We start from the raw sequence: 15227 nt of genomic DNA, 5'->3' as shown, positions 1-15227 counted from the left end.
AGCTGAAGTTTGAGCAATACAATATGGAAGACACCACACTCACGTTCAAGAGTTCGGATGCTGAATAAAACAACATAACTCACCGTGGGGGGCTCAGAGCCCAGCTGGAGGGACAGATGTGTAGCCACCCAGCAGGAACACACGCGGGACTGTGGTGCGCCCTCCCACTGAAGCAGAAACTGAGGATAGGAAGCTTGGAGAGGGAAGCCATTAACTCGGGGCTGCAGGCAGTGAGAGAGGCTTCAGGGAGGAGTGGCTTTCTCGTAATTTAGAGGAGCATGTGGCGGGACAGACAGCCGGGAGTTCCCAGCCCACCATTCTTGTTAAACTCCCTTGAATGTTAGTTTCATTCTTCTCCCCTGGATGAGAGGAGAGCACTGGCTTAGGAAGGCCAGTAACTGTTTCTTGTCCTGCACTGGCCCAAGAAGAAGTTCTCTCCTGCTCCCCCGAGCATGTGTGGCCACACTGTTGGTGAGGCACTGACTCTGAGCTGAGAGGACCAGCCTCACGTGTGCCAGGCAGAAGGCAAAGCAGTGTGCAGAGGAAGTGCCAAGAGCACAGCTGCTGTGATGTCCAGGGGTCTGGGGTCGATCCGGCAGAAGGGCAGTAAAGAGGGGATCAGGGCTCTGAGATCTCCCCAAGGTCAAAGAGCACCTGCAATTAAGGAATTCGGGAGTACAAGGGTCAGGAAGACACATGATGTGATCAGAGAGAACAAGAGATTGGGCCTAACATTCCAGAGGTAGAGCCAGTTCTAGGTGGTGAACACAGGGTGGTCATGGGATAGGGAGAGCTCACATTTGCTGAATAAGGGGCCTGTCGGCACACTAAGAGACAATGCCAGATTTTTTCCCAAGTTTTCAACACAATGTCACTGTCTACTGTTGATTGACACAGAAAGGGTTACTTTTTTAAAAAAATTAGTTGCACTTCTAGAATATATTCCAGAGTTCCCCCACTAAGAAATAATAATCACAGCTCACATTTCTATTTACCATGTGCCAAACACGCTTCTAGGCACTTTACCTATTTTAACTCATCAACTTCTCTGTTGGATTCCAGGAGTCCTTTGATTCATTGACTAATGAAATGCATTGAAAATGCTCCTACATAGATACTCTTATCCCCAACTTTACAGATGAGGAAACTGGGGCCCAGAGCAGTTAAGTTCTAGACCCAAACCCACACGGCCTGTAAATAACAGAGCTGGGATGTGAACTCGAGTCCATGTTGTAACCTTGACATTCTACTTACTGCCTCTCAGAAAATAAGTGGCTCGTGACCTTGGCTGATAGTCTGATAGTCTCAGTCATTCATTCTTGAATCCACTGCAATTTGTTCCTCTCAACACAACACGGATTGAGTCTTACATAAGAAAGATGTGGTACCGAGAATCCTATCCCTGACCTCAGTAACCTCAGCATCCAGTGGGTGGGGCCGAAAGGGTCAAGACAAGATTCCAAATCAGTGTCATAGCAGAGGAAGAAAACAAATGCTGCAGGAGAAGAGAGAAGGAATTCTGGCTCAGTGAACATGCCATATTTGAATTGGCTAAAGATGGGTTTGTCCTAAGCTCCAAGGAAGAGGGGCCCGACAGACAGGGAAGGGCTTGGGCAGTTCAGTGCTCAGGAGCCAGCGTGCCAGGTGTGCGAGGCATGGGCACTTCCGTGTGTCCCAGCACATGCTCCAGACTGCATCACAGAAGCTGTGTGCCCCTACTGAGAGAACAGGGAACTCCTTTGATTAGCCATGCTCCCTCAGCTTGGGTAAAAAACAGCAAATATTTTGTGTGAGTTCAGAAAATGAATGAATGTGCAGATACGGCTGACTGAGGCTAGTGCTCCCTGGAGTTGGTGTTCATGCCATGCTTCACTGGGTTAGATAAAGGAATAAATAGGGCTGTTTATTTCTAAATAATGGGAAGAACAACTCACCTATCTGATTCTCAGTTGATAAACATAACGTAAGCCAAAAGGGCCCCAAGCAGTCTAAGTAGATGTCCCAAAGTCCTTGAGCTAAAAGCTCCTGAGCTCCCTCGTTAGGAGGGGCCTCCTTGCCTGGGGCAACCCAGGAAATGTGGCTGCTGTCCTTTCCTTAGCCTGGGAACCTCTAACACTGCTGCTCTGGTATCTAAGCCTACATCAGGTTAGTAACAAAACAAAGGGTCTCCTTCAGGCCGGCACTAACCGAGCAAGAAGAATGACAGCGAGGGAGGGACTAGGGAATGGAGCAAAAGCCCACATCCCTATCCATTAGTGAGGAGTGACACCCCGCCCCCACAACATACCAGGGAGGCCAGGGGTGCTGCTTTTATATTACAGCAGCTTTACTCATGGTTGTCACGATGCTCTTGAGTCATTGTGTTTGGTTTACTCTTTTACAAAGGTTAGGAAAGTATGCCATGTATTCTAAGAAGATTTCCTTCCAAAACAAAATAGTTGGGTGCCTAAAGCCTGATGACTGTGCTTTCTAGAATCATCTGTTCTTTGATCGCATGGGGAAGCTAAGGCGCCCCTGCACATGTATCGGACACCAGAAGCTGGGAAATGTTTGCATGGCAAGTTGTGCCTAAGCCTGGTGCCCTCCACAGCCTTCAGACGCCATGCTGGCAGTGGCAGTGGACTGGGACGCTGCAGGGCCCCATTCTCAGTCAATTATCTCAGCTGAAACTTCTCCCCCGCCCACAGGAGGGCCACACAGAAGAGCCGGAAGCAGAGGAGCAAGCCCACGAACAGCAGCCCCCGCAGCAGGAAGAGTACTGACCTGCCCCGGCTGCTCTTGACACTTCCATTGTGCATGGGAACGTTTCTTCTGGAGAATTGGAACATGTGTGGCCCCAAGCTCAACAGAAACCAGTTGTTCCCAATCTGCCGTTACCATCAACGCACTGTTGCATATGCCAGCCACTGCGCTTGGTTCCCATTTTCTTTGCCAAGGTGTATTAGCGGACGGCCCTCTGGCCGCCTACCCGAGAGATCGTAGGGTCACATACATCCAACTTCACCACTTGGCTGCTTGAGATTGGTTCTGCTCTTTTCTTCATTTCTTTCCAGAACAACTCTTTCCCACCCCAACACCACTGCCACCACCCCTCTTTTTATCCTGGTGTGAAACAATGGTAATTTGATATATGGTATTTATATTGGCATTTTTCAACCCAGTGTCACTAGATGTCACACACATTTGTGGTGCTTTGATGTTTGCAAGTCTAACCTCTGAACATAAATTTGGTCAAATAATTGGAACAAAGGGAAACAGATACTTGATATGAAAGCCATAATGACGGTGACTTGTGTCGTGGGGGAAAACATAAGGTCAGTTTCTCCCTCTACTCACAATACTAAAGGGAAAAAATGGATTCAAAGCTAGGATTTCAGGGCCCAGCAGTGTTCCTCCATCAGCATGTTAGACAGCTACACAGAATGTTGTTAGTTTTGAAAGACATTCACTCAAGGAAAACACCATCTCAACTTTGCCCTCTCACCATGTCCCTTGCCCCCATGTAGCCCATTTCCCAGGTTATGCTGTTTTCTTTCTCAGGGTCCTCTTTGGTGGGCAGCCACTCCCCGAGATGTTGCCATCAGTTTTCTGCAGTCCAAAGAGGGTCTGGTTAGGTACAGGTCTTCCTGCCTCATTCCTCTTCCTCTTTGTGTAGGTTTCAGCCACAAAACTGTCATTCACTCTAGGGGACCCCTACTAAAGGGTAACTTCAGGTGTACAGCCCTGAGCTCCAAGGCTCTGCACCATGCCACACACTTGCTGTAAGGCTAGAAGTGAAGACCTTATTAATAGGATCATAATTGCAAGGGAGAATCATGGTTCTGCAGTCTGGTGTAGACACTGGAATACCAGCACACAAAAATCTATGCCTCCCAATATCTTCTAGAATAAAGAATTTTCCCTCTTTAACACAAGGGCCCTCCTTGTCATTGACCTTAGCTAAACCATGGCAATTCATAAATAGAGGAAACATTAATGAATTAAAAGCATTCCTTATTTTTTTAACTAATATTTGCACATTTTCTTAGCCTCTTTCCAAGTCTTTGCCTCTTTTTTTTTCTTTATTTTTATTTTTTCCTTTGACAGATGGTATCCCTTCCTGGATCATTCATTTCACCTTGGTTTCTAACTTTAGATTTACTTTCACTTGTTATTTGACTTAGCAGGTGCAACAAAAACAAGAAACAAATGTGCCCACCCCACTTTCCGCTTAACTGAAAAGCTTAAAATAAATTTCTGAATTATGTTCCTGAAGCTTTGAAATTTCTTTATTAATTGATGAAATATGAATTCTAAATTCTAGCATTGAAGCTTTTCACCAAAAGAAGTCTCTCCAAAATAAATCTTTTGCAGCAAAGTGATATTTATTGAGTTATATGGAAAAGATGGCTTGTATTTTTGAGATTATTACAACACACTGTGCAGAATTGGACAGATGTTCCGTGGTGTTTGGTTTCCCTTTCTTCTCTCTCCTGCTTCCTCTGCATTATAGCGGCAGCTTATTTCTCTAAGGCTGGACAGCCTGGCTCTCGGCAGTGACGTCCTCCCACACCTGGTCACAAGTAGTAGTGGCTGTGCTATACACAGCATCATGCTTAACAGCCTGTTGCCCTTCTGAGCCTGTTGTACTCACTGATCTCTTTAAAAAAAAAATAGCTCTTGTAAAAGGTCACAATAACTCTATGCAGCTGATACAGCAGTGGTTCCTAGGCCATTCTTCATCTGCTCTGGACATCTCAGTCATACCCAATGCTCGGTGGATCATGACCAAACTCCTGTCATGTGGATGCACGTGAGTGGGTAGCAGGGAGTCAGGATCCTGCCTTCTCCAGCAACCCCTTACTGCTGTATAACTTGCATAAGCCTCCCTGGTGACTCTTGCAGGAACCACTCCGTTGCCCTCCAGCTCCCCAGCCTTCTCAGTTATAAACATGCTGGCCAGATCTCTTAGCCTGCAAAGAGAACTTTCCCCAGTCACTATAGACCATTCTCCTTCCCGAAGGCGTGGGGCAGGCCATTCGTTTATGTAGAGAAGAGCTATGCATTCTTCTTTCTGGTCCCATCTTAAACGTCTTCTGTTGTGCTGCACCCCAGATGGTGTCTCAGATGCTTTGGGGAATCTTTAACAGCTGAATTTGAGTCAGTCCTCTTAGGCTGCACCTCCAGCCTCTGTGCAGACCCCCACTCATTTCCCATGGATGGTGGGACCCCATCATTCTCTCATCTCGGCATTCAGGGAACACTTTCCTTGGCTGCCCCTGGTCACATATCATCGGCTGGGTAGGAAGCATCCCTGGGTGCGTGCTCCACTCCTCCCTCTCAGGAAGCCCAGTTTCATCCTTAGTCCCCCCTCATGCCCACTGTCGGCTGGTTATAGCACTTCCACTGCTACTGTCAGATAGGAAGTGATCGAAGCAGGGGGCAAAGAGAAAGCCCATATTTGTTCGAAGCAGAAAAGCAGGAAAAAAAAAAAAGAAAAACACCTGTTGACCTGAGAGAAGTAAATTCCAGAAGGGAACCAAGAACTCTTCCCTTCCCTGGTGAGTATTTCCATTATTCCGTTAAGGTTTAATATGCATTCAGATTACTTTTACTAAATAGTACACCATAAAGCTTTTGTTATATATTAAATGTAAACTGAAAGGAATGTAAACATATGTATTGTTAATTATAAATATAGATAAGTAATGACATAATAGATGAAAAAGTCTTATTCAGATGTATCACATTCATTTTACATTACCCACCTATTGTCGCATGGTAGAATAGTTTTTTGTCTCTGAATATGTGAATAACTTGACTTGCATTGATCTTTTTACATATTTAATAAAAAAAAGTATATGTTAAAATCTGCCTGGAGTTACAGATTCTTAAATTTTTATGCTGAAGCTTCCCTTTTCAGTCAGCATGTGAATAGGAATAGATTTGTGTGGATTTACACATCTACCCACATTTTATTATGATTTCCCAGGGGCAGGGGTTGTCCTTGTTTTTATTGATGGCAAATGTTAACAAGAGTTACAGACTCGTATTTGATATCAAATGTAGCAGCTATAATACCTTTTAAAAACTTTACCAAAAAAAAAAAGACATAAAGAGAAAACATTCCCTTGGGAAACATTCCACCTGCAAGCAAACAGAATCCTAACTCCTGCAGGTCCAGCATACTCCATCTGGACGAGACAGTGCTGGGCAAATAGGAAACTGTGGGAGAAGCAGGCAGATGTTTCTAAGTACAGCTTTGCGGCAGAATGACCTGCTTGACAAAAACCCTTTGAATAAGTGTTTGTTGACTTTAAACGGCAATGATTTATCGACATGAGCTATAACCGTAATAACAATTTAACAGATACAGGAATAGGTGAAAAGAGAAATGTATTTCAACTGGCCCAGTAATCACCTGCGGAGACTGCAGAGCAGGCCCCAGTGGGATGCAGACATTACCCTGGAGCCTGCAGGTTACTGGGCTTCAGCTAATACGCTTTTCACCCTGAAGAGTGCCAGCCTTCCCTACGCTGCTTCCAAGCACCACCTAGAGGCCAGTTTGGTTTCTCTACTGTCCTTTGGCCACTATTTTCCAGTCACTTGCCTTTAGGCACATTTCTATTAACATAAGTGGGAAAATAACAGAAAGCAAAGATGTTACCCCTCTTCTCCATCTACATTCATTTCCTCCCAAGGTACACTTGTGACAGAAGTTTGTGAGCCATTACCTGGGTTTGAAATCTCATGCTCAAAGTACATGTGTGTTTCCCATTTAACCCACGAACTCTGGGGTTTTAAACACTTGATCTTATACTTAGACGTTTGTGCACAGACAAAAATACATGTGATTCATCTTACAAAATGTACACTGGTGGACTCTAGTAAATCTGTCACTGATGGTTCAAAGGTGGTGAAATAACATGCTTGTTCTATTTTATTAAATCTGACATCATTTCTAAAAATTTGTTGCTTCTGGTACTATGGATAGGCTCAAGTCCAGAGACACCCCTTCCCAAAAAAAAGTTAATGGAATTCCATTGAATTTGAGTTATAAAATGCCAGTTCTCTAAAACACAAACACAGACAACTTGGTTTCTGACTTGTTTTATTCCTTTTAACTGCTAGAACACAACTATGATCATTAATTAAGGCTGCTATCACTAGTAATAACTTTTACTGACCCAGTTTCTCAGCACTGAGGCAATGTTGCCAAATAGCACAAATGATGGATAAAAACATCTCCCTGGATGTCTAATAGCTCCTGTCTTGCCGAACTAGGAACTCATAAAAGATGTTTTCCACTCATTAGAGGAGTCCTGGCTTTATTTGCCTAAAGGAAAGCAAAGCTAAGGAGAAAATCCATTGATCCCTGGAGGACCCTCGTGGCATTGGGACTTTGGATCACAAGACTGCCCCACGGGCAGACCCCCTAACTCTGAGCCGGACCCCATGTCTTGTATAGATTAGGAGTACACAGAAGGTGCATTTACTGAGGCTGTGCTTCTGTTTTGGGTTTACAAATGTAATCAAAATGGAAGGCCCAGCTGAAGTTAATTTGCTGGATGCCTTTTTCTCTCAATTCACTGGAAAAAAAAATGTTTAACTTTTTAGCTTCCAAGTTTTAATTTCTAAAACAGGTTTCTTGTGGTATTTTGCAACGATTTTATCATCAAGCCTGGTGATAAATTGTTTTTAAAGGGTAAAGATGTATTAATGTACCTTTGAATTTACGATTCTCAGTAGGAAACTAGCCCAAGACCTAAATGTTTTCTTTTCTAGAGAATAAAAAAGTTAAGAACATGTTTCCTTCTGTGTAGCTAACATCCCTCATATTTTTACACTATGGTATTTCTTTAGGTCTTGAAGGTTATCCATATAAAATAAAAAAAATTAAGATATGTGTAGTAAAATGTTTTTTGTCAAATCTGAGAGCTTAAATGAAACTTTGGAAATTAAAAAGTAATGAAAAGGTCTCATAAATGTGTTCAGAACTTACTACTAGGATGCTGTCTTCTAATCTGATATATTTATTATGCAGATGAAACATGAACTTCTAACGGAACAGTTTTTCTTCCAGCTTGAAAGATCTTTTAGAAAAAGACCACAGAAAACCAGGCCAAATGTTAGTCTCTTTTAGGCTAAGTTATTTCAAGATAGGCTCAGAGGCCATCCTGTCCTGCAAACAAAGACGTTGTCCAGTCACCTGAGCTTTAAAAAAAAAAAAAATGCAGAGAAGGAAAATGTGAATTTTTCCCCAGAACTTTTTTTTTATATTTTACTTTAAGTTCTGGGATACATGTGCAGAATGTGCAGGTTTGTTACATAGGTATACATGTGCCATGGTGGTTTGCTGCACCTGTCAACTCGTCATCTAGATTTTAAGCCCCACATGCATTAGGTATTTGTCCTAATGCTCTCCCTCCCCTTGACCCCCAACTCCCCAACAGGCCCCGGTGTGTGATGTTCCCCTCCCTGTGTCCATGTGTTCTCATTGTTCAGCTCCCAGTTTCGAGTGAGAACATGTGTTTGGTTTTCTGTTCCTGTGTTAGTTTGCTGAGGTTAATGGCTTCCAGCTTCATCCATGGCCCTGCAAAGGACATCATCTCATTCTTTTTTATGGCTGCTTAATATTCCATGGTATATATGTACCACATTTTCTTTATCCATTTTCATTGACGGGCATTTGGGTTGGTTTCATCTCTTTGCTATTGAAATAGTGCTGCAATAAACATACATGTGCATGTGTCTTTATAGTAGAATGATTTATATTCCTTTCGGTACATACCCAGTAACGGGATTGCTTGGTCAAATGCTATTTTTGGTTCTAGATCCCTAAGGAATCACCACACTATCCTGCTCTATGGTTGAACTAATTTACATTCCCACCAACAGTGAAAAAGCGTTCCCACTTCTCCACAGCCTCGCCAGCATCTATTGTTCCTTGACTTTTTAATAATCACCATCCTAACCGGAGTGAGATGCTATCTCCTTGTGGTTTTGATTTGCATTTCTCTAAGGATCAGTGATGATGAGCTTTTTTTCATGTTTGTTGGCCACATAAATGTCTTCTTTTGAGAAGTGTCTGTTCATATCCTTTGCCCACTTTTTTTTTTTTTTTTTTTCCTGAGATGGAGGTTCGCTCTTGTTGCCCAGGCTGGAGTGCAATGGTGCAGTGTCGGCTCACTGCAACCTCCGCCTCCCGGGTTCAGGTGATTCTCCTGCCTCAGCCTCCTGAGGGTAGCTGGGATTATGGGCACGTGCCACCACACCCGGATAGTTTTTGTATTTTTAGTAGAGACAGGGTTTTGCCATGTTGGCCAGGCTGTTCTTGAATTGCTGACCTTAGGTGATCTGCCTGCCTCAGCCTCCCAAAGTGCTGGGATTACTTTTTGGTGGTTTTTTGTTTTGTTTTGTTTTTGTAAATTTAAGTTCCTTGTAGATTCAGATATTAGACCTTTGTCAGATGGGTAGATTGCAAAAATTTTCTCCCATTCTGTAGGTTGCCTGTTCACTCTGATGCTAGTTTCTTTTGCTGTACAGAAACTCTTTAGTTTAATTAGATCCCATTTGTCAATTTTGGCTTTTGTTGCAATTGCTTTTGGTGTTTTTGTCATGAAGTCTTCACCCATGCCTATGTCCTGAATGGTATTTCCTAGGTTTTATTCTAGGGTTTTTATGGTTTTGGGTTTTACATTTAAGTCTTTAATCCATCTTGAGTTAATTTTTGTAGAAGGTGTAAGGAAGGGGTTCAGTTTCAGTTTTCTGCATATGGCTAGCCAGTTTTCCCAGAACCATTTATTAAATAGGGAATCTTTTCCCCATTGCTTGTTTTTGTCAGGTTTGTCAAAGATCAGATAGTTGCAGATGTGTGGTGTTATTTCTGAGGTCTCTGTTCTGTTCCATTGGTCTATATCTCTGTTTTTTTTTTTTTTACCAGTACCATGCTGTTTTGGTTACTGTAACCTTGTAGTATAGTTTGAAGTCAGGTAGGGTGATGCCTCCAGCTTTGTTCTTTTTGGTTAGGATTATGTTGGCTATACAGATCTTTTTTGGTTCCATATGAAATTTAAAGTAGTTTTTTTCTAATTCTGTGAAGAATGTCAATGGTAGTTTGATGGAAATAGCATTGAATCTCTAAATTACTTTAGCAATATGGCCATTTTCACGATATTGATTCTTCCTATCCATGAGGATGGAATGTTTTTCCATTTGTTTGTGTCCTCTCTTATTTCCTTGAGCAGTGGTTTGTAGTTCTCCTTGAAGATGTCCTTCATGTCCCTTGTAAGCTGTATTCCTAGGTATCTTATTCTCTTTGTAGCATTTGTGAACAGGAGTTGATTCATGATTTGACTCTCTGCTTGTCTACTGTTGGTGTATAGGAATGCTTGTGATTTTTGCACATTGATTTTGTATCCTGAGACTGTGCTGAAGTTGTTTATTAGCTTAAGAAGTTTTGGGGCTGAGACGATGGGTTTTCTAAATATGGAATCATGTCTTCTGCAAACAGAGACAATTTACAATTTGACTTCCTCTCTTCCTATTTGAATACCCTTTATTTCTTTCTCTTGCCTGATTGCCTTGGCCAGAACTTCCAATATTTTGTTGAATAGGAATGGTCAGAGAGGGCATCCTTGTCTTGTGCCAGTTTTCAAAGGGAATGCTTCCAGCTTTTGCCCATTCAGTATATTAGTTATGGGTTTGTCGTAAATAGCTTTTATTATTTTGAGATATGTTCCATCAATACATAGATTATTGAGAGTTTTTAACATGAAGGGATATTGAATTTTATCGAAGGCCTTTTCTGCACCATTGAGGTAATCATGTGGTTTTTGTCATTGGTTCTGTTTATGTGATGGATTACATTTATTGATTTGCATTATGTTGAACCAGCCTTGCATCCCAAGATTGAAGCCGACTTGATCGTGAGGGGTAAGCTTTTTGATGTGCTGCTGGATTCCGTTTGCCAGTATTTTATTGAGGATTTTCACATCAGTGTTCATCAGGGATATTGGCTTGAAGTTTCTTTTTTCGTTGTGTCTCTGCCAGGTTTTGGTATCAGGATGATGCTGGCCTCATAAAATGAGTTAGGGAGGAATCCTGTCTTTTCAATTGTTTGGAATAGTTTCAGAAGGAATGGTACCAGCTCCTTTTTGTCCCTCTGGTAGAATTTGGCTGTGAATCCGTCTACTCCTGGGCTTTTTTCGGTTGGTAGGCTATTACTGCCTTAGTTTCAGAACTTGTTATTGGTCTATTCAGCAATTCGACTTCTTCCTGGTTTAGTCTTGGGAGGGTGCGTGTGTCCAGGAATTTATCCATTTCTTCTAGATTTTCTAGTGCGCAGAAGTGTTATAGTATTCTCTGATGGTAGTTTGTATCTCTGTGGGGTCAGTGGTGATATCCCCTTTATCATTTTTTATTGTATCTATTTGATTCTTCTCTCTTATTAGTCTAGCTAGTGGTCTATTTTGTTAATTTTTTCAAAAAACCACCTCCTGGTTTCATTGATTTTTTGGAGGGTTGTTTTTGTTTTTTTGTTGGTTTATTTGTTTGTCTCTATCTGCTTCAGTTCTGCTCTGATCTTATTTTTTTCTTTTTTTTCTTTTTTTTTTGTCTTCTGTTTTGGCTTTGTTTGCTCTTGCTTCCCTAGTTCTTTTAATTGTGATGTTAAGGGTGTTGATTTGAGATCTTTCCAGCTTTCGGATGTGGGCATTTAATGCTATAAATTTCCCTCTAAACACTGCTTTAGCTGTGTCCCAGATATTTTGGTACGTGGTGTCTTTGTTCTCGTGGGTTTCAAGAACTGCTTGATTTCTGCCTTAATTTTGTTATTTACCCAGGAATCATTCAGAAGCAGGTTGTTCAATTTCCATGTAGTTGTGTGGTTTTGAGTTTCTTAATCCTGAGTTCTAATTTTATTGCACTGTGGTCTGAGAGACTGTTATGATTTTAGTTCTTTTGCATTTGCTGAGAAGTGTTTTACTTCCAATTATATGGTTGATTTTAGAATAAGGGCCATGTGGCACTGAGAAGAATATATATTCTGTTGAGTTGGGGTGGAGAGTTCTATAGATGTCTGTTGGGTCCACTTGATCCAGAACTGGGTTCAAGTCCTGAATATCCTTGTTAATTTTCTGTCTTGTTGATCTGTCTAATATTAACAGTGGGGTGTTAAAGTCTCCCACTATTATTGTGAGGAAGTCTAAGTCTCTTTGTAGATCTCTAAGAACTTGTTTTATGAATCTGGGTGCTTCTGTATTGGGTGCATATATATTTAAAATAGCTCTTCTTGTTGCATCGATCCCTTAAATGCCCTTCTTTGTCTTTTTTGATCTTTGTTTGTTTAAAGTCTGTTTTATCAGAGACTAGGATTGAAACTCCTGCTTTTTTTTTTTCTTTTTTTGGCTTTCCATTTGCTTGGTAAATTTTCCTCCATCCCTTTATTTTGAGCCTATGTGTGTCTTTGCACGTGAGATGGGTCTCCTGAACACAGCACACCAATGGTGCTTGACTCTTTTTCCAATTTGCTAACCTGTGTCTTTTAACTGGGGCATTTAGCCCAGTTACATTTAAGGTTAATATTGTTATGTGTGAATTTGATCCATCGTCATAATGCTAGCTGGTTATTTTGCACACTAGCTGATGCAGTTTCTTCATAGTGTCATTGGTCTTTATATTTCGGTGTGTTTTTGCAGTGGCTGGTACCAGTTTTTCCTTTCCATATTTAGTACTTCCTTCAGGAGCTCTTGCAAGGCAGGCCTGGTGGTGATGAAATCCCTTAGCAATTGCTTGTCTGGAAAGGATTTTATTTCTCCTTTGCTTATTGAAGCTTAGTTTGGCTGGATATGAAATTCTGGGTTGAAAATTCTTTTCTTTAACATGTTGAATATTGGCCCCCACTCTCTTCTGGCTTGTAGGGTTTCTGCCGAGAGATCCACTGTTAGTCTGATGGGCTTCCCTTTGTAGGTGACCTGACCTTTCTCTCTGGCTGCCCTTAACATTTTTTCCTTCATTTCGACCTTGGAGAATCTGATGATTATGTGTCTTGGGGTTGATCTTCTTGTGGAGTATCTTAGTGATGTTCTTTGTCTTTCCTGAATTTGAATGTTGGCCTGTCTTGCTAGATTAGGGAAGTTCTCCTGGATAATATCCTGAAGTGTGTTGGTTCCATTCTCCCTGTCTCTTTCAGGTACCCCAATCAATTGTAGGTTTGGTCTTTTAATGTATTCTGCTATTTCTAGGAGGCTTTGTTCGTTCCTTTTCATTCTTTTTTCTCTAATCTTGTCTGCATGCCTTATTTCAGCAAGGTGGTCTTCAAACTCTGGTATCCTTCCTTCTGCTTGATCGATTCAGCTATTGATACTTGTGTATGCTTCATGAAGTTCTTGTGCTGCGTTTTTCAGCTCCATCAGGTCATTTATGTTTCTCTCTAAACTGGTCATTCTAGTTAGCAGCTCCTGTAATCTTCTATCAAGTTTCTTAGCTTCTTTATATTAGGTCAGAACATGCTGCTTTAGCTCAGCAGTTTGTTATTACCCACCTTCTGAAGCCTACTTCTGTCAATTGGTCCATCTCATCCTCTGTCCAGTTCTGCACCCTTGCTGGAGAGGTGTTGCGATCATTTGGAGGAGAACAGGCATTCTGGCTTTTGGAATTTTCAGCATTTTTGCGCTGGTTTTTCCTCATCTTCATGGATTTATCTACCTTTGATCTTTGAGGCTGATGACCTTTGGATGGAGTTTTTGTGTGGGCATCCTTTTTGTTGATGTTGATGTTATTGCTTTCTGTTTGTTTGTTTTTCTTCTAACAGTCAAGCCCCTCTTCTGCAGGTGTGCTGCAGTTTGCTAAGATCTACTCCAGACCCTGTTCTCCTAGGTATCACCAGTGGAGACTGCAGAACAGCAAAAATTGCTGCCTGTTCCTTCCTCTGGAAGCTTCGTCCAAGAGGGGCACGGGCCTGATGCCAGCCAGAGCTCTCCTGTATGAGGCATCTGCCAACCCCTGTTGGGAGGTCTCTCCCAGTCAGGAGTCACAGGGGTCAGGAACCCGCTTGAGGAGGCAGTCTGTCTCTTAGCAGAGCTGGTGTGCTGTGTTGAGAGAATCTCCCTTGTCAGGATCAGCTGCTCTCTTCAGAGCCGGCAGGCAGGAAAGGCTAAGTCCACTAAACCTTCGACCACAGCCGCCCCTCCCCCCAGGTGCTCTGCCCCAGAGATGAGAGTTTTCGGCTGTAAGCCCCTGACTGGAGCTGCTATATTTCCTGCAGCGATGCCCTGCCCAGTGGGGAGGAATCTAGAGAAGCAGTCTGGCCACAGCCGCTTTGCTGCACTGTGGGGAATTCCATCCAGTCCAAACTTCCCAGTCTCCTCAGCACTGTCTGAGGAAAACTACCTACTAAAGCCACAGTAATGGCCATCGCCCCCCTTCCCACCAAACTCAATCATCCCAGTCCAACTCCAGACTGCTGTGCCCACAGTGAGAATTTCATGCCAGTGGTTCTTAGCTTGCTGGGCTCCATGGGAGTGGGACCCGCTGAGCGAGACCGCTTGGCTCCCTGGCTTCAACCACTTTTCTAGGGGGGTGGACGGTTGTCCTGTCTCACTGGAGTTCTAGGCGCTGCTGGAGAATGAAAAAATCCTGCAGCTCAGTGCCTGCCCAAACAGCTGCCCAGTTTTGTGCTTGAAATCCAGGGCCCTGGTGGTGTAGACTTAGGAGGGAATCTCCTGATCCGTGGATCGCAAAATTCCGTGAAAAAAGCGTAGTACCCCGGGCAGGTAGCACAGTCCCTCACTGCTTCCCTTGGCTGGGGGAAGGAGGTCTCGGGCTCTGTGCACTTCCCGGGTGAAGCGACGCCCCACCCTGCTTCTGCAGCTCTCAGTGGGTCACGCCCACTACCTAACTAGTCCCAATGAGAGGAACTGGGTACCTAGGTTGGAAATGCAGAATCACCCCCGCCTTCTGCATTGGTCTCGCTGGGAGCTGCAGACTGGAGCTGTCCATTTTCAGTTTTTCTTTGGAGAATGGTTTTGACGTATCACAAGATGTTTCCCAGCCATACCTAAGACATCATCACCACAGCACCCAGGGTTTTGTTTAGTTTTACTTTCTCAAAAGTTTGGATACCATTTACTTCTGGATAAGAACCATTCCTTTTAAGCCAAAGATTTAATAGGCACAGAGTGAATGGTTGTGTTTGTCATATCCACAGTAGATATAAAAACGCTCAAATGTAAGAATTTCTCTCTCCT

The 15227-nt window shown here is 42.8% G+C and overlaps 1 protein-coding gene across 3 annotated transcripts in view; it reads left to right on the top strand.

Annotated features, from left to right (window-relative positions):
* Nucleotides 1–5849, top strand: part of MAPRE2 (microtubule associated protein RP/EB family member 2) — a 165276-nt gene extending 159427 nt beyond the window's left edge. For all 3 annotated transcript variants that reach the window (XM_012506326.2, XM_003261930.4, XM_003261934.4), the window contains one exon: nt 2688–5849. In XM_012506326.2, the coding sequence (XP_012361780.1) occupies nt 2688–2762 (75 nt within the window). In that variant the 3' untranslated portion in view covers nt 2763–5849. The remainder of the gene's footprint in view (nt 1–2687) is intronic.
* The last annotated feature ends 9378 nt before the right edge of the window (nt 5850–15227 follow it).

Source organism: Nomascus leucogenys, chromosome 4 (genome assembly GCF_006542625.1).
Source record: "Nomascus leucogenys isolate Asia chromosome 4, Asia_NLE_v1, whole genome shotgun sequence".
NCBI classification, from domain to species: Eukaryota; Metazoa; Chordata; class Mammalia; order Primates; family Hylobatidae; genus Nomascus; species Nomascus leucogenys.
The sequence above is the reverse complement of the archived record's forward strand: the minus strand, read 5'-3'. Positions and strand labels throughout refer to the sequence as shown.